At 40.4% G+C, this 24,124-nt stretch overlaps 1 protein-coding gene across 2 annotated transcripts in view; it reads right to left on the bottom strand.

Annotated features, from left to right (window-relative positions):
- Positions 1-24,118, bottom strand: part of SLK (STE20 like kinase) — a 79,112-nt gene extending 54,994 nt beyond the window's left edge. For both annotated transcript variants that reach the window (XM_006166405.3, XM_006166406.3), the window contains exon 1: positions 23,883-24,118. In XM_006166405.3, the coding sequence (XP_006166467.1) occupies positions 23,883-24,032 (150 nt within the window). In that variant the 5' untranslated portion in view covers positions 24,033-24,118. The remainder of the gene's footprint in view (positions 1-23,882) is intronic.
- Between the last annotated feature and the right edge of the window lie 6 nt (positions 24,119-24,124).

Raw genomic sequence — 24,124 nt, 5'->3', positions numbered from 1 at the left:
GCTGACAGTGTACAAAATACACAAAATCTCTGTCCTTATGGCACTTACAACTGTAAGAACTGGACAGTAAAAGACAAATAAATAATATAGATAGCATATTAGTAATTGGTAATATGGAAAAAATAAAGGTAATAGGAAAATAAGGAAAGGAGAAGGGAAGAGGTTACAATTTTAAACAGGGTAGTTAAGTTAGGCCTGAGGCAATATTTGAGCATATAAGTAGCAATAAAATTCAATGGCTACTTTAATGCTCTTTGAGCTACATGTGAAATTGAAAATTTTAGTATTTTGCAAAGACATGGGACTAAAAAATTATTTCAAATTATTTCAAGTACACTCTTCTATATAATAGTACCCATTACGTTATTAAGATATTATTCATTGAGTATTAACAGTGTACCACACTGTGTTCTGCACTGTCCATTTGGTAAAAAAAAAATTTTTTTTTGAGAGGTTTTTGCTATAGGGCGTGCTGTTTTCAAGAGAAGTTTTTTCTGCTATAGGGTCCATGTGCTCAGAGAGAGACAGAGAGACAGAAAGCACGAAATCACCCTCCTGAGGGAGTGGCCAGGCTGCAATCCCTTTGCCTCCATTCTTTTCTCGGGATCTTGGGCAGGCACGCGCACATACACACACATACACACGCGCCCAACATGAGTTTTAAGCCTCCGGATCTGGGACTCGAACTGTCAACTATGTGGGAATCTACCAATGTAACAATTTCACCATCTGCTAGCCCTATGTGATAGTTATTGTCTACAAAGTTGTGAACATTGCATTAGCAAATACAGAACCACTACTGATAGGGAAAATATGCACATGCGTATGTGTATAAATGCAAACATATACACATCTCATATAGATTATAATCTTAAATCCTAAATACAACTCACTGTGGTAGATTTCACTTTATTTTACAAAAAAGAAATGAGGTTCAAAAGTGTTATGTGACTTAACCTGAGGCCATCCCAGTAATGGATAGCCCAGCTGGGATTCAAACCCTGCCCAATTGGCTCGAGTCAGAGCTTCCTATACTACACTGTACTATTCTGCCCTCTGCTGTCTTTATCAAACTATCATCTGTTTGAGGGCTGAAATAAGGCAGACTGTCACCTTGATCAAGTTTAGCTGGGAATATGCTGGTTAGAGGATGCTGTGGTGTAAGTGTCCCCTCCCAAACTCATGTTAAAATTTAATGCCATTGTAATAGTAGGAAGAAGTAAGACCTTAAGGAGGTGACTGGGGGGGTGGCTAGTGGCACACCAGTAACACATGATGTTCTGCAAGGCTGGCCCACATGAGAAGGTTCCATGTTCATACTCTGAAACCCCTGAGTATGCCAGGCATAGGCACACCCATGATCTAGGACTGGGAGAGGCTGTGGGTAGATTGCATCACTGAGTCCCTCTTAGGGATCCTGTTCCCACTTCTCTCTGTCCTTCTCTCTGTCTCTCTCACTCATGGAAAAATAAATCTTTTTAAAAGGAAAAAAAAAAAAAAGATGATGAAGTCATAGAAGTTCCACCCTCAAGAGTGGGGTTGGTGCCATTATAAAGAGGCAAGTCAAGGCTAGCAGGTGGCATAGTGGTTAATGTGCTAGACTTCCACATGGTCAACCATGGTTCAAATACCAGACCTGGTGGCTTGACACTCACACCGGATGCATGTGCATGTGTGCCCAAAATCCTGACAGGAGAATGGAGGAGAAGGGACTGTGGTGTCACCATCCCTACGGGAGTGATTTCTGTCAGTCTCTCCAGAAAGCGCATGCACCCTATACAAAAATCTCTCAAAATAAATAAATAAAAAGGCAAGTCCAACCCCCGTTGCTCTCTCACCCTCTGCCTTCCACCATGGGATGATACAGCAAGAAGACCCTCATAAGATGCAAGCACTCAATCTTGGACTTCACAGCTTCCAGAACTATGAAGAAATTTCTGTTCTTCATACATTACCCAGTCTGTGCTATTCTGTTATATGTGGGACTCAAATTTTTGGCAGCTCTGCACTTATACAATCATATGTACATAACTTAATGACAAAGATACATTCTGAGAAACACATCATTAAATGATTGCATCACTGTGCAAATATCATAAAATATACATAACATACAATTACTTGACATAGCGTACTACAATAAACTATATGGTGTAGCCCATTGTTCCATCAGGCCATACACTGTCATTTATCAAACGCCATTATACGGCACATGACGGCACACCTAAGTACAATAAGTGTAGAGTTTGGGGCTATGAGTGAATTTTAGCAAGTAAAAATTTCAAAAACAAATTCTGCAAATAATGAGGATCAATTATACATACTCTTTTCATTTTCTGCAAAATACTACAAAAAGTCAGTGGCCAATGGGTGGTATAGTGGCTGGGACACTGGGCTCTCATGTGGTCAATCACAGTTCAAGTCTCAGATCTGACGGTTTGCCTTCTCACTTTCCCTCTCTCTCTTTCTTCCTCTGTCTCTCTCTGATGAGTGCACATGCTCTATAGCAAATTAAATAATAATACATAAATGTACATAAAAATTTATTAAATATATATATGTATATTTTTTTTCTTTTCTTTTTTTTTAGATTTTTGTTATAGGGCACATGTGCTTGCCAGAGAGGAGAGAGACAGAAAGAGGGAAAATGAGAAATCACTCCCCCAGGGGGGGATGGCCATGCCACACCCTTCTTCTCCATTCTCCTCTCAGGATCTTGGGCACACATGCACACATACATGCCTAGCACGATTTTCAAGCCACCAGGCCTGGGACTTGAATTATAGTCGGCCATGTAGGAATCCAGTTGCCTTAACCACCACACCATCTTCTGGCCCCCCCAATTTTTTTTTTTTTTAAAGAAAAGTATTAGATCATTTCCTGAATTCTGTAAAAGAGAAAGAAATATATTTTACATTTTCTTTATAGTCCCAAAGACCATTTTACTTGTATTGTTTTGGCTATTTATTCAAAACATAATTATCAGTCAGTCAATATAAACCAACAATAAATGATGTCAATAATACGTTAACTATGGCTAAATTGTCAGTTTCCAAAATTTTTTTACCACTTTTCAAATCGTAGGATTTCCCCACTTATTTCAAAGACTTGCAGGCTCTGAGCAGTATGAATATGCTGAAAGAAACATAACTATGTGACAGATAAGCTGAGGAAATTTGCTTAGTTTGTGTAGTTAAAAAACACGAAAAATCGGGACCAGCAGTTAGCGTAATGGCTATGTCGCTGGACTCCCACGTGGTCGACCACGGTTCAAGTCCCGGACCCGGTGGCTTAAACTCACGCCGGGCACGTGTGCGTGCGTGCCCAAGATCCCGAGAGGAGAATGGAGGAGAAGGGATTGCGGTGTGGCCACCCCCCGGGGGGTGATTTCCTGCTTTCTGTTTCTCTGTCTCTCTGGCGAGTGCACGCGCCCTATAGCTAAAACCTCTCAAAAAAAAAAAGAAAAAAGAAAGAAAGAAAGAAAAACAGGAAAAATTGAGAAAAGCCAAGGCATTTTTTAAATATATATATTTTAAAATAAGACAAAGATGTACTACTTCTGGAAATTAATTCAAGAAAACTAATTTTTTTTTTTTTTGGAGAGGTTTTTTTGCTATAGGGTGCGTGCGCTCGCCAGACAGAGAGAGACATAGAGACAGAAAGCGAGAAATCACCCCCCAGGGGGGATGGTCACGCCGCAAACCCTTCTCCTCCATTCTCCTCTCGGGATCTTGGGCACACACGCACACGTGCCGGGCGTGAGTTTTTAAGCCACCGGGTTCGGGACGCGAATCGCCGTTGACTTCGTGGGAGTCCAGCAATGTAGCCATTACGCTAACTGCTGGTTCCCAAGAAAACTAATTTTTAAATGGTAATAAAAACAACTCTATTCTGACAGCACAAAAAAAGAATAAAATACTTAGGAATTAATAACCAGGGAGGTAAAGGACTTGTACAATGAAAACTGTAAGATGTTGCTAAAAGAAATTAAGAGGGCCAGCCACTGGGTGATAATTAAGGCCCTGGATCTCACATTGACAACTGCGTGTTTTGAGTCCTTAAAAAACATACTAGGCTGGGGCCAGCAAATGACATAGTGGTATGTTGCTGGACTCCCACCTAGTTGACTGCAGTTCGAGTCCTGGACCTAAGAGCTTATAACTCATGCCAGGAAATATGTGTGTGGCCATTCCCCACTGAGGGGTGATTTCTCACTTTATGTCTCCAGCAACAGCAAGCACCAGCACCTAGAGCACAAATCTCTCTAAAAAAATTAAAAAGTACACTGGGAAAAAAAAAAAAAACCACGGAGAAAAAATTATGGTGTGACGAAACCGCAAGCAGGAGCCTTTTCTCATTTCTCTCTTTCTCTCTCTCTCCAACAAATGGACACACCCTATAGCCAATAAAAAAAAGAAAAATTCCATTACTCTTTCTTGTAGAATAAAAAAATAAATCTGTCCTAAAATTCATATGGAAGCTCAACGGGCCCCAAAGAGTCAAAAGAATCTTGAAAAACAAAAACAAAGCTCAAGAATCACACTTTCTCATTTCAAAACTTTACTACTGGGGCTGGCAAGTGGCGTGATTGTGAGGGGCACTGGATTCCCACATGACTGACTGTGATTCGAGTCCTGGACCTGGCAGCTTCTTTTCTCACGTTCCCTCTCTCTCTTGCTCTCTCGCTCTGTCCCTCTCTGGTCAAATTTTAAAAATAAATAAATAAATAAAGTAAAACTATAAAGCTACAGCAATCAAAACAATATAGTACTGACATTAAGGTAAACATAAAACTAATGGACTACAACAGAGATTCTAGAAAGAAACACTGGCATATAAAATGAGTTTCCCAAAAGTTTATGGACAAGATTTTAATGTCTTTGTATTGACTGATATGAATAGTATCCCTTCTGGAAAAAGAAATGTAATAGGCTATAAAGTTACAAATGATTCAATGTAATATAAACAAGATTATTATAATAATAAAAAAATTTAAGTTTATGGACAACACATACTATGAAAAAATTATGCAGAAATTTCAAAATTTTTCACCAAAATAAATCCATATTTTAATTCTATTTTCTACTAAGTTGTTGCAGTCCCCTCATATGGTTCAATGTTTTTTGACAAGGATGTCAAGACCCTTAAATGTGAAGAGTCTTCAACAAATAATGCTAGGAAGGCTGGATAGCCCAAGTAAAAGACCCTTATCTAACACCATATACAAAAACTAACTCAAAATAGATTAAAAAAAAAAACAAACCTAAATGTAAGATCTAAAACAGTAAAACTTTTAATAAAAAACATAGGACAAAAGCTTCATGACATTGGATTTGGCAATGATTTTTTAAATGTGACACTAATAGGCACAGGCAATGAAAAAATATAGACAAACTGCACTTCATGAAAATTTTTTTAATATTGTGGATCAAGACAGTATCAACAAAAGTAAAAAGTGTACATGCATGCTAAAAACCAGGAGAATGGAAGAGTAGGGATTGAGGCGTGGCCATCCCCCATGGGAGGCTACTTCTGGCTTTCTCTCTTACTGTCTCTTTCTCTGTGGTGAGTACATACACCCTATGGCAAAAACTCCAAAAAAGGAAAAGAAAAGAAAGAAAAAAGAAAATAAGAGAAATTATTTGCAAAACAGGTTTTTTTTTTTTTCAGGTATTTTTTTTTTTTTAAAGACACATTTATTCAGCATCATGATCAGACTATTACATTTAGCAATCAACAGCATGGGTGCAAAAAAAAACTACATTAAAACCTTTTGTTGGAATGCTTTACACTTTCCACAGAACAGAAATGAAAATAACCTGTTATACAATTAGTCACAAATACAGTCCTCGTATTTTTGCCCATACACATGAGTATGGTCTAAAACATGTCTTCTTTGAAGCAGCTAGGCCCTGCCACTACTGTGCTTGGCTGAGTTCACAAATCTGTTGTAACCTGTAGCTTTCCTGTTGCTTCTCTGGCTCTCCTCTCCTACTAAGCTCTGTTTCCTGGCAGTTAGTTAAAATCTTCTGCCACTGCCATAGCTACTGCTGTGGCTAGAACTGACACAAACACCTTGATTTCATGGTTTGGTAAAGTATTGGCCTCTTCCACCATAAGGGCCAGAGCTTCTGCCTCCAAAGTTTCTACCTTTCGATGAGTCCAAAATTTGAAGACTGACTGTTATAATTCCCAGAATCATTGTAGTTTCCACCACATCCAAAATTTCTTCCATTACCACCACCAAAGCCACCTCCATCTCCTCCATTGTTATAGCCGTCATAGCTGCCATGCCCACCATAGCCACTGCCTGTCCACCACTTCCACAGCTTCTGCTGCTTCCAGAGTAACCAGAGCTGCCTTCTCTATAACCACCATCATTGCCAAATCCATTACAGTCATCCCCACTTCCGCTGTATCCACCACCACCATGGCTGCCACCAAAGCCACAACGACCACTGTCCATGACCAAAGCTGTCATTACCACCAAAACCACCTTCTCGACCACCACCAAAGTTTCCAGAACCACTTCGACCTCTTGGGGTGGAGGAAGCACTAGCCACGTCTTGTTTGGACAGGGTTTTCTTTATTTCACAGTTGTGGCCATTCACAGTATAATATTTCTGAATGACAATCTTATCCACAGAGTCAAGATCATCAACGGTTACAAAAGCAAAGCCCCTCTTCTTGCCACTGCCTGAGTCAGTCATGATTTCAATCACTTCCATTTTCCCATACTGTTCAAAATAATCTCTTAGGTGATTTTCTTCAGTGTCTTCTTTAATGCTACCAACAAAGATCTTTTTCACAGTTAAGTAGACACCTGGTCTTTGAGAATATTCTCTTGAGACAGCCCTCTTTGGTTCCACAACTCTTCCATCCACCTTCCGTGGCCTTGCATTCATGGCTGCATCCACCTCCTCCACAGTGGCATATGTGACAAACCCAAAGCCGCTGGAGCACTTGCATTACCACACAGTCTGTGAGCGTTCCTCACTGCTCAAAATGGCTCCCTAGGCTTTCATCAGGGGTTTCAAAGCTCAACCCTCCACTACAGAGTTTCTGCAGCTGTTCTGCTCTTCGGAAGATTCCGACTTAGACATGATGGCAGCAGGAAGAGACTTCAACGATGCTTCCCTGGTGTCATCCACAGGCAGAAAGGAGTAAGCTAACGAATGTATCTTGCAAAAAGGTATCTGATAAGAGTTAATATACACAATATACTGAGAACTCCTTAAATTCAACAATAACAAAACAATTTAAAAATGAGCAAAGTACTGAATAGTTTTCAGAAAATATATACATATGGTCAAAAAGCACAAAAGATACTCAACATCACTAATCATTAGAGAAATGCAGATCAAAAACTACAATAAATACCACTTTCCAACATTAGGATAGCTAGTATATATGTAAAAAAAAAAAAAAAAACAGAAAAGAACAAACACTAGCAAGGTTGTAGAGAAGCTGGATCTTGGTGCAGTTAGTGGGAATATAAAATGATACAGCTGTTAAGGAAAACAATATGGCAGTAGCTCAAAAATTAAAAGAGATTAGCATATGGCCCAGTAATTCCACTTCTGGATATATATATTCTAAAGGACTGAAAGAAAGCAAAGTCTCAAAGAGATACCTGCATATCCATGTTTATAGCATCAGTATTCATGTAGCTAAAATTCAGGAGAAACCCAAGTGTCATCAACAGATAAATGGATAAGTAAAAAATTGGTATATGTAAATGGTCATGGGAAAAGTCATGATGCTTTTTTTTTTTTTTTTGGAGAGGTTTTTGATATAGGGCGCATGCACTCACCAGACAGAGAGAGACAGAGAGACAGAAAGCGAGAAATCACCCCCCAAGGGGGGATAGCCACGCCGCAATCCCTTCTCCTCCGTTGTCCTCTCAGGATCTTGGGCATGCACGCACACACACCCAGCATGAGTTTTAAGCCACCGGGTCCAGGACGCAAACCGTGGTCGACTACGTGGGAGTCCAGCGACATAGCCATTATGCTAACTGCTAGTCCCAAGTCATGACGTATTTTTACATAGACAAACACAGAAAAATATGTCATGATTTTTCTGACACCCCAATATATACAATGGAACATTATTCAGCCTTAAAAAGGAAGGAAATTCTAGCATATGTTACAATATGGATGAAAATGAGTACATTATGCTAAATTTAAAAAGGCAGTCACAAAAGAATAAATACTGTATGATTCCAATTATATGAGATACTGAGTGTAGTCAAAGTCAGAGTCAGAAAGCAGAACAGTGGGCGCCAGCACGTAGTGTGGTTGTTAAGGGCGCTGGACTCTCACATGGCCAACTGCAGTTCCAGTCCCAGACCTGGTGGCTAGCTTGCGCGCGCGCACGCTCTCACGCACTCTCTCGCTCGCTCGCTCACTCTCTCTCTCTCTCTCTTTCTCTCTCTCTCCCCTCAAATTAAAATAAAGTTAAATAAAATAATTATTTTTAAAAAAAGAAAGCAGAATGGTGGTTGCCACCGCTGAGAGAAGAGGAGGAAAGTTAACTGTTTCAATTTTACAAAGTGAAAAGTTGCAGAGACAGAAAGTGGTGATGACTGCACATTATTAATGTATTTGATACAATGAACAGTACATTTAAAAATAGTCAAGATATAGCAGTAATACATTGCTAAAGAGAAGACTGATGGTAACCATAATTCGAATCCCTCACCTGGTCATCCTGAAACATTCTGGGCATACACAGAAGTGCCTGGGATTCCACAGGCCAGAGGAATGGAGGAAGGGGAGAGCAGCATGACCAGACCCTGTGGAGGGTACTGTTCTCTCTCTCTCACACACACACACATACACACACACACACGTGTGCATGCACTCTATCACTAATAAAGAAGAAAAAAACATTTAAGCCAATATAGTTACTTTTATGTGTATTTTACCACAATTTTTAAAATTAGAAAATAAGTTGAAAGAATTTAATTTGCACAAACTTTCTAGACTAATTTTACAGTAAAGATTAACAAATAATCATTTACTTTGCCCTAATTCTCTTAGGAATTTATCCTAAAAATAATAATAAATAACAGTGAGTGCTTACAGTCCTAGCTGGGAGGATGAGGCATGAGAGGCTGAGGAGTGAAGATTGTAATGCCACAACTCTGTCTTAAAAATAAATCAATAGGGACCAGTTGGTGGCATGGTGGTTAAGGCAGCTAGACCCCACTGTGCAGTTCACATTCTGGTAGCTTGAAAAAACGTGACAGGCACGGGACCAGCAGCTGAAGCAATGGTTATGTCGCTGGACTCCCATGTAGTCAACCACGGTTCAAGTCCTAGACCCGGTGGCTTAAACTCAAGCAGGGCGCGTGTATGTGCGTGCCCAAGATCCCTAGAAGAGAATGGAGAAGGGATTGCAGCGTGACCATCTCCCCTGGGGGGTGATTTCTTGCTTTGGGAGTGATTTCTTGCTTTCTGTCTCTCTGTCTTTCTCTGTCTTTCTGGCGAGCGCATGAGCCCTATAGCAAAAACATCTTTAAAAAAATGAATGAATGAATAAAGACTTTTAAATAAAGAATAAATGTCAGGGCCAGCAGATGGCATAGCAGTTACATCAGTGGACTTCCACATGGCCAATTGTGGTTCAAGTCCTAGACCTGGTGAAAATCATACCAGGTGCATGTGCATTTGTGCCCTAGATCCCAGGAAGAAAATGAAGGAGAAGGGACTGAAGGAGAAGGGATTGCAGCATGGCCATCCCCCCTTGGGGATGACTTCTCACTTTCCCTCTCACTGTGTCTCTCTCTCTCTGACATGCCCACACAACCTAAGGCAAAAACTTCTTTAAAAAATTAATAAAAAAGAATATATGTCCTATCAATATACCACATGCATATGGACATCTAATATACCACAGAGGCATTATAAAGCAAAGGAAGGGAAGGTTTTTTTCAGTACATGGTGCTGGAACAACTAGATATCAACAAAGAAAAAAATTAAATTGGACCCCTATATCACACTATCAAAGAAAATGAACACCAGCTTCATTGTAGGCCTAATGTAGAGGACAACACTATACAATTTTGAAAAGGTAACCTAGGAGGACATCTTCATTGCCTTGGGTAGGGAAGAATTTCTTAAGATAAAAAGCACTGACCCTATATAAAAAAGCTAATAAATTGGACCACAATAAAATTTAAAATGCTTCAGCCCTGTAGGCTAGTGCTTAAGGGGCTGGATCCCATATGGTCCACTATGGTTCAAATCTCGGACCCAAGGGGCTTGAAAAATACACCAGACACACGTGCGTATGTGCACCCCAAATCCTGACAGGATGGAGAAACGATAACGGACTGTGACCACACCCCATTGGAGGGTTCTTTCTCTCCCTCTCTCTCTCTGTCACTATCTGGCAAGTGCACACACATTTAGGCAATAAAATAATGTCTGTATAAAAAAAACTATACCATAAAGAGTGAAAAGACAAAAGGACCAGCAGATGGCATAATGGTTACACTGCTGGACTCCGACACAGTCGACTGCAGCTGGAGTCTGGGAGGCAGCGGTTTAAAACTCATGCCGGGTGCATGTGGGTACCTGTGTGTGTGTGCCCAAAATCCCAACACGAGAATGGGGGAGAAGGGACTGCAGCGTGGCCATTTCCGATTGCTCACTTTCTGTCTCTGTATCTCCCTGTCTCTCTGGCAATCACACATACCCTTTAGCAAGTCTCTCTCTCCCTCCCCAAAAAAAAAAAAAAAAAAAAAAGAAAACACAAACCATAAAGCAAAAAAAAAAAATACAAGTTTCATATAGAACTGACGAGAGAGATTGGTGCCCAGAAACTACTGGGTTATCAGAAAATGTGTCATGACACATTTTTACACAGAAAACAGAAAAAAATATATCATGACTTTTCTGACAACCCAATACAAAGGCTCCCGTATGTCAATGAAAGAAAACAAACTCAGAACATTTTTAACAAGTACTTCAGAGAAGAGGAAATCTAAATGACCAATAAACATACAGAAATAATAAACTCAACCACATTAGTAATCAGAGAAGATATCATTTTATACCCATCGAGGCACAGACTAGAAGAAAGGAGTCATGGAATCCAAAGGTTCAATCAAAATGATTTATAGACTAAAATCAGATTAAGGTATGTTAGCTTTGGGCTAGTTTTTATAAAATTTTGGCAGAATATCCTGAAATAAATTATGTAATATCACTTTATCATTTAATATTCACAAGCTATAACACAACCCTTTAAAAATATAAATGACATGATACAGTATACTAACTGAAAATAAAATATATGCTTTACAAGTAAAAATAAAACAAGATATCTTGGGGCATCAGGTGGCATGGATCCCACATGGCCCATTGTGTCTCAAGTCACAGACCCAGTGGCTCGAAAATTTAGCTGGGCCCATATGCGTGTGTGCCCAAAATCCCAGGAGGATGGAGAAGAAGGGACTATGGCATGGTCATTTCCCCTAGGGGATGATTTCTCACTTTCTCTTTCTCTCTGTCTCTCTCAGGTGAGTACACATGCTCTGTAGCAAATTTAAAAAAAAAAAAACTGAAAACAACTTATCTTTAGGCCAAAAAAATTATTCACTAAAATTCAGCTTAGTATCTTCAATTAAAATCTGTTACAATTTCAAAACAATTCAACTCTAATCTTAGTGCACAGAAGTAAAATTTTTATCATAAAAATGCAGTATTTTATATATAACTACAATAGCATCTTATATTCAAGCATACATAGTATATCTTGGCATAGAGACTTTACTGTAGCAAAATAAGAATGAAGTGTTTCTGAATTGGGAAAAGATCTATTTAAACTTAAACACCAATTTACAGAGAAGAAAATGGGAATCTAGTATAATAACATATTGCTCTTTTGGGAGGGAAGAGAGATTTTTGCAATAGGGCATTTGCACTCTCCACAGAGACAGAGACAGAAAGCGATAAATCACCCCCAAGGGAATGGCCATGCCACAATCCCTTCCCCTTCATTCTCCTCTCAGAATTTTGGGCATGCACACACGTACCCAATGTGAGTTTTATTTATTTATTTATTAAGCGATTCTTTTAGAATTACTTTATATAACTGTTTTATTTATTTACTTATTTTAATTTTACCAGAAAGGGACAGAGCAAGAGCTAGAGAGAGAGAAAATGAGAAAGCACCTGGTCCAGGACTTGAACCACGGTCAGTCATGTGGGAGTCCAGCACCCTTAACCACCACGCCATCTGTTGCACACACACCCCCACATGAGTGGTTTTTATTTTTGGGCAGGGGGGAGGAGAGGTTTTTGCTATAAAGCATGTGCACTCGCCAGAAAGACAGAGATAGATAGAAAGAAAGCGAGAAATCACCCCCCAGGGAGGATGGCCACGCTGCAATCCCTTCTCCTCCATTCTCCTCTCAGGATCTTGGGCACGCACGCACCTGCACCTGGTGTGAGTTTAAGCCACTTGGTCCGGGACTCAAACCAAGGTCGATTACCTGGGAGTCCAGCAACATAGCCATTATGCCAACTGCTGATCCTAATCCTATGTGAGTTTTAAGCCGCTGGGTCCAGGACTCAAACTGTAGTTGACTATGTGAAAGTCCAGCAATGTAACCATTACACCATTTGCTGGTCCCAGTAACACATTACCTACCTGGAAGTCTATGTCAGCACATAAACAATAATTTTTTGGCTCAAAACAGAAAATTAAAAAAAAAAGTTTAAAAGTTTAAACTGGATCAATAGGTGGCGTGGAGGTTAAGGCACCTAGATCCCACATGGCTAACCACATGGTTCAAGTTCCAGACCTGGCAGCTTGAAAATCATGCCAGGCACATGGGTGTGCATACCCAAAATCCTGAGACAAGAATGGAGAAGAAGAGATTGCATCCCTCTCCAAGGAATACATATGTCCCATAGTTAACTAACTAAAAATAAAAGTTTAAATTTCTGCAAAAGAAAATTTTTTTTTTCTGCCAAATCTTTTAAAGTTTATAAGAAAGTTTAAAAGTTCCAACTTTGGGCCAGCCGGTACTGTGTTGGTTGAGGTGGCTGAATCCCACATGACCAACATCAGCTAGAGTCCCAGACATGGCAGCTTGAAATTCAACACACTGGGTACACGTGTATGCATACCCAAAATTCTAAGAACACAAAAGGGATTGTGCTGTGGCCATCACCCCTGGAGCATGCTTTCTCATTCCCCTCTTCCCATCTCTCTCTGTCTCTCTCTAGTGAATGCAGGTGCCCTAAACAAGTTTAGAAACAAAAACAAAATTCAAAATCCTACCAGAAAATATATTCTGAAACAATTCACTAAATCGCTAGCAGCCCCAGTCCAGCTCCATGACCTACTGGTTAAGAGAGTCAGATCCCACATGGCCAACTGCACAGTACAAATCCTGGCCCCAACAGCTTGAAAAGCAAATCAGGCGCATGTGCATGAATACCCAAAATACCAAGAGGATGGCTAAATGGAGGAGAAAGGGTTGCAGCACAGCCATGCACCGTTAGGGGATGCTTCCTCTCCCTCTCTGGTGAGCACACATGTCCTGACTAAAAATAAACAAAGTACTTGTACTTCCAATGTCAGACTATTTAAAATTGTTCAAAAGTATTAACCAACAAAATTAGAAAAGTGAAAGAAATGATGAATGCAAATAATTGAAAGAAGAAAAAAACATGAAGAGAATAGGAGGAAAAAGAAAAATAAATGACAAAAGGATAAATGAATGAGTAAAAGGATAGATGTAATAAAGAAAATACAGCAAAACATAAACTGTAAAACCTAGATAGTTGGCAAGTGTATCTCATTGTACAAATCTTTCAAACCTTTCTGCAGAACTAAAAAATTTCACAATGAATGCTTAGGGGAAAATAAACAATAAGAGAATCCAAAATGTAGAAATTACAGCATGAATAATAATCAGTAGCTTTCCTATATTCAAACAATAATTACAAAGCATAAAGGGAGAGATATCCTATTCCACTTAGCAACTGAAAAGATAAAATATCAAGCCAAAAATTTAATAAGGCAATACAGAATTTAGATGGGAAAACAAAAAATTTAGAGAGAAAATAGTTTCTACTGAGATTTTGGAGCAAGCAAAATTTTGTGTTCAATCGGTCATAAAACCCAGAAATCCATTATTTTCGATCACTGTTCTTTCCTTTTTCTTTTTTTAGTTTTTGCTACAGGGTGTGTACACTCACTGGTGGTTGAGGGAGAGAAATAACACTTCCCAGGGAGATGGCTGCACTGCCATAATCCTTTATCCTCCATTTTCCTCTTGGGATTCTGGGCACACAGGCACATGCATCTGGGGTGTTTTTCAAGCTGCTGGGTCTAGGACTCACACTATGCACTGGACCATGTGGGATCCAGCCACCTTAACCACCATGCCACTGTTGGCTCCTCAATCTCTGTTTTCCAACAAACTCACTTTATATTTTTACAAAACCTCTGGGGGTTAAGAAAAAAATACATGAAAAGCAATGTACACTGTGGTAAAAGGTCTCATATCTTACAAATCATTAAGGAAAAAAAAATTACCGATTTTTTTAAATGGGCAGAAGATAAGATAACCCCCATAAACAATACCAGTGATAATCAACCAATGGTGCTTATCTGGAGGTGATTCTGCTCCCAGGAGACATCTGGCAGTATCTGGAAACATTCTGGGTTGTCACATGTCAGGATGATGCTAGTGGGTAGAGGCCAAGGATGCTACTAAGCATCCCACAGTACATAAGCCACCCCGCCATGAGAAGGAATTACTCAGTCCAAAATGTCCACTGTACCAAGATTGAGAAACCCTGTGCTAAGTGAAAAAAACAGTCACATGTGTAAAAATACATGTTTCCTTTTGTAAGAAATTTCTTAAAAAGGAAAAATTATAAAAAGCAAGCAAATTTGAGGTGGCTGGCTGCTCCAGGTTAGGTGTGAGAATAGGGAATGACTATAAAATGGGAACTTGAAGGGATGGCAGGATTCTGACATTTGACTGCAATGATGGCTGGCCAACAATAAAGCTGAGGGGATGGCTACACCACCATCCCTTCTCCATTTTCCTCTCGGGACCTTGGGCATGCATACACAGGTGTCTGGCGTGAGTTTTAAATCATGGTAGACTATAAGCAATTTGCTGGTTCCAATAAACCTATTTTTAAAAATAGGCATAAGGGCCAGGACCAGCAGATGGCGTAATGGCTACATCACTGGACTCCCATGTAGTCAACCACTGTTCAAGTCCCAGACCCGGTGACTTAAACACACTCCAGGCGCATGTGCGTCAGTGCCCAAGATCCCAAGAGGAGAATGGAGAAGAGACTGTTGCGTGGCCATCTCCCCTGGGGGCTGATGTCTCTCTCTGTCTTTCTGGCAAGCACACATGACCTATGGCAAAAACCTCTCCAAAAAAATAAAATAAAATAAAAATAATAAAATAGGTATAAGGCACCAGCTGATGGTATGGTGGTTAAGGTGGCTAGATCTCACATGACCAACTACATGGTTAAAGACCTGACTCCAATGGCTTGAAAAACATGTTAAGCACATGTGCAACCATGTCCAAAATCCTGAGCCGAGAATGGAGAAGGGATTGCAGCATGGCCATTTTCCCTGTGGAAGTTATTTCTTTCTCCTAACTCCCCTTCCCCCTGCAAGTACACATGCCCTGTTAAAAAAAAAAAAGCTTCATTGAGGTATTCTTGACAGGTCTCACTGTGTTATGATCCTCCTGCCTCAACCTTCCAATTAGCTAGGATCACAAGCATGTGCAATTGTGCCCCATTCATGTTGGTAGAGGATCCAAACTCATGCCTCCTATGCAGTTTCTAGCCTCCTTAGTGGTAATACTACCTATGCACCACCACAACTAGACCACAGTAGGCTCTAAAGGAACTCAACCAAATTAATTTTAAAATGAGCATAAAAGTGCTAAGGGCCAGGAATATATGAGACACTCCTGAAGAACAGAGTAAAGTCTTGACCTAGGCAAGATGTATTTTCATGCTTTCCTAATTAAGACAGTAAGATACTGGGACCAAAATAGACAAATAAAGACAACAGAGATTAAAGAAACAAACATGTATCATAAACAGAGCGGTGGAGAGGTTCTGGGACAGTGAATGGTTCTGGGACAATACTATGTGAGAAAAAAATAAAACTGTACCCCTACCTCATACTATTTACAAAAAATCTATTACAGGCCCAGCTGCAGTGGGTGCTGATCTACAATGCTGGAGACAACATGGCCAGCTGCAGGTTCAGATCCACAGTTGACCTGGAACACACAGAAGCACAGGTACCTAAGATCCTGGCTAGAGAGAGAGGTGGAAGAAGAAGATCATGGTGTGATGAGACCCTGTCAGGGGTACCTGTCTCTCATCTCTGTCTGTCTCGCTCACATGCCCTCTCTGTTTCATGAGAAAACTATAATAAACTTACAATAGTAGTTCTGTTTTGTTTTTTTTTAAATCGACCTTAGGTGGACTGCAGGCCTAAAGGTTAAAGGTAAAACTGTAAAGCTTTTAGAAGATAATATAGTAGATTATTTTCATGACCTTGGGTTAGGCTGTCTGAAATAGAATACAAAAAGCAGGCTAGTTTGGTGGCACATCAGTAACATGCTGCTTAAATGATGCTGGATCCATGTGGAAGATTGAGGGTTTGGTTCCCCCAACTCATCTGTATCCACCAGGCACATGCATACATGATCTGGTTGGCTGGAAGGGCTGAGGGGATTGGATTATAGAATGGAATCCTGTTGACAGTACTTGTCTGTCTGTCTGTCTCTGTCTGTGTCACTGTCTCTCATGAAAGAAAGGAACTTTAGGAAAAAAGTATTAACTGAAAGGAAGAAACTGACAAACTGGACTACATTAAGATCAAGAATTCTATTAATAAAAAGATGCTATGATGGGACCAACAGTTGGTGTAATGACTGTGTTGCAGGACTCCCATGTAATCGACCACAATTCAAGTCCCGGAGCCAATGGCTTAAACTTACGCCAGGCGCATGTGCATGCGTGCCCAAGATCCTGAGAAGAGAATGGAGGAGAAGGGATTGTGGCATGCCTTCTCGCTTTCTGCCTGTCTCTCTCTGTCTTCCTGGCGAGCGCACATGCCCTATAGCAAAAACCTCTCCCCACCTCCCACCCCCCCAAAAATAGATGCTATGATAAGAATGAAAAGACAGGCCAGCTCCATAGCCTTGTGGCTAAAGGAGTCAGATGCCATGTGATCAACTGTGGCTCAAATCCCAGCCTCAGCAGCTTTAAAAATATACCAGGCATGTGTATGTGCATGTCCAAAATCCTGACAGGATGGAGAAATGGAGAAAAAAGGAATTGCAGGATGCCCATATCCTACTAGGGAATACTGTTTCTCTCTCTCTCCCTCTTCTCTCTACCTTTCCCTGGCAAGTACGGGCAGCCTCAGACAATTGAAAAAAAAAGAAAAGTGACAGATTAGGATATCTGCAATAACCATAACCAGCAAATGTTTAACCCAAAATAAATATATTATATATGCATGTATATATACTCTACAAATAAACAAAGGTCCTCAATAGAAAACATGAACAAGAGTTGAACACAAAAGAAGACATCAAAATTATCAATAGACTGGGACCAACAGTTAGCATAATGGCTATGTCACTGGACTCCCATGCAGTCAACTGCAGTTCGCGTCCCGGACCCGGTGGCTTAAACTCACACCGGGCACATGTGCATGCATGCCCAAGATCCCGAGAGGAGAATGGAGAAGGGATTGCAGCGTGGCCATCCCCCCTGGGGGGTGATTTCTCGCTTTCTGTCTCTCGGTCTCTCTCTCTCTTTCTGGCGAGTGCACGCGCCCTATAGTAAAAACCTCTTCAAAAAAAATTACCAATAGATAACTACTTATTCATAATCACAGAAAGGTGCATTAAAGGCATATTGAAAACTGAGCTATCCAGCAGCATGCCAATTTAGGCGGCTGGATCCAACATGACTGACCTGGCAGCTTGGAAAAAATGCCAGGTGAGTGTGTATGCATGCCCAGAATCCTTAGAGGAAAATGGAGAAGGGACTGAAGCATGGCCATCCTGCTTGAGGTGTCATTTCTCACTTACCTTCTTTCTTTCTCCCTCTCTCATCTCTCTCTGGCAAACGCATGCACCTTACAACAAAAACTTAAAAAAAAAAAGAACAAAAACTATACCACACCATCAAACTTCAAGAATTCTGAAAATATTGGGCTAGTAGGCAGAGTAGTGGTTTAGACAGCTGGGTCTCCCATGGCCAACTGTGTAACTCAAATCACGGCCCTGCAGCTTGAAAGTCATGCTGATGTCTATGCATGAGGGTCCACCCAAAATCCTGAGAGGAAAATGGAGGAGAAGGAATTGCAGCATGGCCATCCTCCCCAGAGGGTGATTTCTCTCTCTCTCTCTCTCTCCAGCAAGCACACATGCCCTATAGCATTAAAAAAAAAAAAAAATCTGAAAATATCAAACATTGGCAAGGATGCAGAGCAAGAAAACTCTCATAAACTGCCAGTGGGAATGTAAATTGATACAATTATTGGGTTGTCAGGAAAGTCATGACATATTTTTCTGTTTTTCTATGCAAAAATGTGCCTTGACTTTTCCAACAACCCATAGTTTGGCATCATCTAATAAAATTAAAGTTGCAGTATTTCTACTCCTGGGTTAATTCTTAGCAAATTCATGAATATGAGCATTAAGTACTATAGATAATAGCCAAAAACCAGTAACTAGTATACCCACTAATAGTACAAATGGCAAGTAACTGGTGATATAATCATATGATGGAATACTGTGCAACAATGAAAATGAACAAACTACAATGCTAGATGAGAACAAAGATAAACCTCACAAACATCGTGCTGATTTTGAAAGAAGACACAAAAGAATACACTCAATGTGACTCCATTCACACAAAGGTCAGGTCCACACAAATCTAAATCTATAATGTGTAGGGTCACACACCTAGAGGTAAACTAAAGAAAAATAAACAAATGAATAACTTAAAAGAAAGAATAGTGGTTTCCTTCAGAAAGAGAGGCGATCAGAATGAGAAAGAAGGCAGGAAGGATTCTGGAATGGTAAGAGAAATCTTTAATCCTGATGGTTGTTAAAATGAATTCACCTCATTATGTGTTAAATATACATGTATGTTTCTTTGCTTTTCAACACAAAAATTACATATTTCATTAATTTAAAAAATACACAAGCCCTTCAGCTGTCATAAGATCACTTTCATCCATGAGTTCAGCTTCAACTGATTTAATAGACAAACTAGATTTCTAGAAATGCAATACATAATTTTTTCTGTTAAAAACAGTAGAAATCAGGGACCAGCAGTTAGCGTAATGGCTATGTCTCTGGACTCCCACATAGTAGACCACGGTTCAAGTCTGGACCCGTGGCTTAAACTCACGCCAGGCGCGTGTGCATGCGTGCCCAAGATCCCAAGAGAATGGAGAAGGGATTGCGGTGTGGCCATCCCCCCTGCGGGGTGATTTCTCACTTTCTGTCTCTATGTCTCTCTCTGTCTGGCGAGCGCACGTGCCCTATAGCAAAAATCTCTCCAGAAAAAAAAAAAAAGAAAAACAATAGAAATCAGGACCAGCAGTTAGCGTAATGGCTACATCACTGAACTCCCAGGTAGTCGGCAGTGGTTTGAGACCCAGATCTGGTGGTTTAAACTCATGCCAAGTGCCTGTGCGTGCATGCACAAGATCCCAAGAGGAGAATGGAGGAGAAGGTATTGTGGCATGGCCATCCCCCCTGGGGGGGTGATTTCTCCCTTTCTCTGTCTTTCTGGTAAGCACACATGCCCTATAGCAAAAACCTCTCCAAAAAAGGGGGTGGTTTTAAAAAAAGTAGAAATCCAGAGGCCACCGGTGGCATGGGTTAAAGGGTGCTGGACTCCCACATGGCCAACAGTGGTTCGAGTCCTGGACCTGGTGGCTTGCTTTCTCACTTTCTCCCTGCCCACCTCATCTCTGGTCAAATTAAAAATAAATAAAGTTAAATGAAATTTTTTTTAAAAGTGGAAATCCAAAGATAAAAAATAGTGAAGGATATTACATTATCTTCATTTATATGCCCAATAATAATATATTTAAAATAGAAAATAAATTTAAAATAATGGAAAAAAGATTTTTTTTCATGAAAATAAGAAACTTTCTTAGGGTTGTATAATGATGGACTGAGTAGAAAAAATACAATTCTATGAGGGAAAAATAAATCAAATAAACTAAATATACAATCTGATTACTGTGCAACTTACTCTTTGTAACAGTTACCAATTTCCATAGCAAAGGATAGTTAGAATCAAGTTTGGAAATAGTTTTCTACTGCATACTACTTACTATGCACAATGTTAGAATTTGATTAAGTTTTCTCCCCCTTATAGAAGAAAGCTTAAAATTTTATAATTTCTAAAGACTCTTGAAAAATAGAAGCTTTCGGGACCAGCAGTTAGCGTAATGATATGTCACTGGACTCCCATGTAGTCGACCACGGTTCAAGTCCCAGACCCGGTGGCTTAAACTCACGCCGGGCACGTGTGTGTGTCCAAGACCCCAAGAGGAGAATGGATGAGAAGGGACTGCAGTGTGGCCATCCCCCCTGGGGGGTGATTTCTCGCTTTCTGTCTCTCTGTCTCTCTCTGTCTGTCTGGCAAGCGCATGCGCCCTATAGCAAATCTCTCCAAGAAAAAAGAAAAAAAAAAAATAGAAGCTTTCAGGAAAGAGTCCCAAAATGTTCAAACAAGTTTAAATTTTTCTTTAATAAAAATGTCATACCCTATTCCTTAGAAGCATATAGTGACATGAAAAAGATACAAAGAACCCATACCCTTAAAATTATCATATTAAAACACAGTCACCGGGACCAGCAGATGGCATAATGGTTACATCACTGGATCCCCACATAGTCAATTGCAGTTCAAGTCCCGGACCTAGAAGCTTAAAACTCATGCCAGGTCCATGAGGGCCAGGTGAATGCGTAAGCATGCCCAAAATCCTGAGAGAAGAATGGAAGAGAAGGGATTGCAGCATGGCCATCCTCTAGAGGGGTTGAGGGGGTGATTTCTAGCTTTCTATCTCTCGGTCTCTATCTCTCCTGCAAGTGCACTCACCCTATAGCAAAAAATCTAATTAAAAAAAACTGTTTTAAACTCATCTGGGGACCAACAGACGGTGTAATATTATGTCGCTGGACTCCTATGTATCAACCATGGTTCAAGTCCCAGACTAGACAGCTTAAAACTCACTCCAGGCACAGGTATATGTGGGCCCAAAACCCGGACGGAATGAAGAAGAAGGGATTACAGTGTAGCCCTCTCCCCTCCACATGGGTGATGTCTTGCTTTCTGTTTCTCTATCTCTCTCTGTCTCTCCAGCCAGTGCACTCACCCTATAGGAAAAAAAATAATTCGCTTAATAAAAAGTCAAGAAGTCCACCAAAAAAAAAATTCTTGGGACCAGCAGTTAGCATAATGACTATATCACTGGATTCCCGTGTAGTTGACCGTGGTTCGAGTCCCAGACCCAGTGGTTTAAACTCACGTAGTGTGCATATGCGTGCATGCCCAAGATCCTGAGAGGAGAATGGAAGAGAAGGGATTGCGGTGTGGCCATCCCCCTGGGAGGTGATTTCTCGCTTTCTGTCTCCCTATCTCTTTCTCTCTCTTTCCAGCGAGTGCACACACCCTATAGCAAAAACCTCTCAAAAAAGAAAAAAAATTCTTGACACCATTTTTTTGGTGTTCACCACATGATGAATTTACTTTTCAGAAATTCACTTACTTTTTGAAATTTTTTAACTGATGTCTCACGGTAGGAAGATTCTTTGCACTTTGTAGAGTCACTGTAGAATTAAACCACAGAGCCTTAGTATTCCACCCAATCTGCCTATGCCATTATGCTAGCAACATAACCATTATGCCACTGGAAACCAAGAAAATGGTTGACTACCTTCTTACTCCCTTTTCCTACCCCAGATTTTGCTTCTGTAAGATTTAAGTGTAATAACAGTAATTTCTACTATACTATTCACTGAGCCTTCTATGTGCTATGTATTTATCATCTCGTTTACTCCTCACATACTGAAGAGCAGGCCTTTCTGATGAGAAAAGTCAGGCAACAGAACAAGTAAGTAACTTGCCCAAGGTCACATGCTGCTATGAGAGAGCCCTGACACAGCCCCCACTCCAGCCAATGCTCTTTATACCACACTTCATATTCAATAAAACAACCTAATTTTCCCCATGAAAATCTACTGCCTTTTAACAAGAGTCCAAATGCCTTAATTTATTTTTGCATTTCCTAGCTAACTATACTCACAGAGCATTAATAAGTGAAGGAATCTAAGCAAATGTTTATAGAGAAATCTATGATTTTACAGCTAGAAAACAGAGGTCCAAGGAAGTGTTTTGTCTAAAATCACAAGGCCAGTTTGTGACAGTGAGCACTAAACACAATTCCCAGGAGTGATCTTCCCACTGCATTAAAAGCCCTTCCTACCTTGCATCTTAGATTATAAACTCAGGCTGAAACCCAAATACAAATGCTGAAGTTTTACCCTGCCAACTTTCATGACATAGGATAGCTTCATTAGTATTCATATGTGTATAGCGTACATTCTTTCATTTCAACAAATACAGAGACAGTGCACTATGTGCTAAAACAATGGATAAACTCTAATGTATACCATAATTTGGGCCCCGGGAAGGGCAAAGGCATAACTGTAATGGAGCTTAGAAAGTAGGAAACAACGCCATCCTTTCTACCAATGATTGTTAAAGTAAAAAACAGTACTAAATGTGGGGTCAGTAGACCTGAGTTCAAGTCTAGAGCTTGACTTGCGTGATATGAACCATTTCTGAGTCTTAGTGTCCCTATCTGGGAAATGTGGATACTACTATTAACTTGCCTACCTTACAGGATTTTTATGAAGGCTAAATTATGTGAAAGTGCTTAAAAACTGAAAAACCCCATGTAATATTATTTATGTTTTCACTTCCAGGCAACCCTGTGGGTCCTTCCCCTGAACTGTGTCTCATAAAAACCTCACCCTTCAGGATGAAAATACTCCAATGACATCACTCATGTGCTCCTTCGGAGATAATAAATAGTTAACATTAATGCCTTCAGGTTGAAACACCAAATCTCGTCCTATTGAAATACCTGTGTGTGAGAGAGAGAGTGTGTGTGTTGTTAAGCGCTGGTACTGACTTCTAGTCAATGCTGGCTATATTTAGAAACTAGTACCAGATGCAAGTTTTCTTCTGGAAATCTTCTAACAGAAATTCTATGTCATTTTATAGTATGTTGTTAAGCAACCCACTCAAGAACAGGCTGCAAGTAGCCAGCTTTGCTCGAATCCCAGAAGACCAGTTATATACATGATCTATAGGTACAACCAATAAATAAATGTCCTGGACCCCAAAAAGAAAACTGTTTTAGTTCAAGCATGCATGTGAATGCAGTTAATCCACTGAAAAGTGTAATGACTTTCTGATTTTAAAGCACTTGAGAGCCACACCAGTTCCCTCCAATAAATTAAAGAACACTTCTCATTTCCTTTGAAGTTGGACAGAGGAGATTGTATAATAACCCTGCCTCCCTTTAGCAATCGCTCTTCAAACGACACCCAGGCCCCATTTTGTTCAGCCGTAAACCCTACTGTCTAAACCACTCCTGGGTGATAAGCGAAATAAAGTTCCAACGCAACATCACGAAGTCAAAAGAAGGGGCAGGAGGCGGGAGGGGGACACGGGCGCGAGAAGTCCCAGTGCCACTCCGGGCCAGGGCCGTTTTATCTTTCCAAGCACAACTTCCCGTTTTCTCCCTCTTACCTTGTACACTTTTCCAAAAGCTCCGTCGCCCAATTCTCCTATAATTTCCCAAAACTCCTCGGGGTTCAGGTCCCTCTTCACATGTTCGTACTGCTTCTTCTTCTTCTCGCTCCCCAACTTGAAGATCTTACGGAAATTGAAGAAGGACATTTTTCCTTCCGACACAGAGTTCCTTGCACTTAAGGGCTACAGGCAACAATAAAAGGCAAAGTTTCTGCTCCCTGCTCTGACGCGCGAGCCCG

The sequence above is a fragment of the Tupaia chinensis genome, unplaced genomic scaffold (genome assembly GCF_000334495.1).
Source record: "Tupaia chinensis unplaced genomic scaffold, TupChi_1.0 Scaffold144255_1, whole genome shotgun sequence".
NCBI lineage: Eukaryota > Metazoa > Chordata > Mammalia > Scandentia > Tupaiidae > Tupaia > Tupaia belangeri.
Note: the sequence above shows the minus strand (reverse complement) of the source record. Positions and strands in the feature narration are given on the sequence as shown.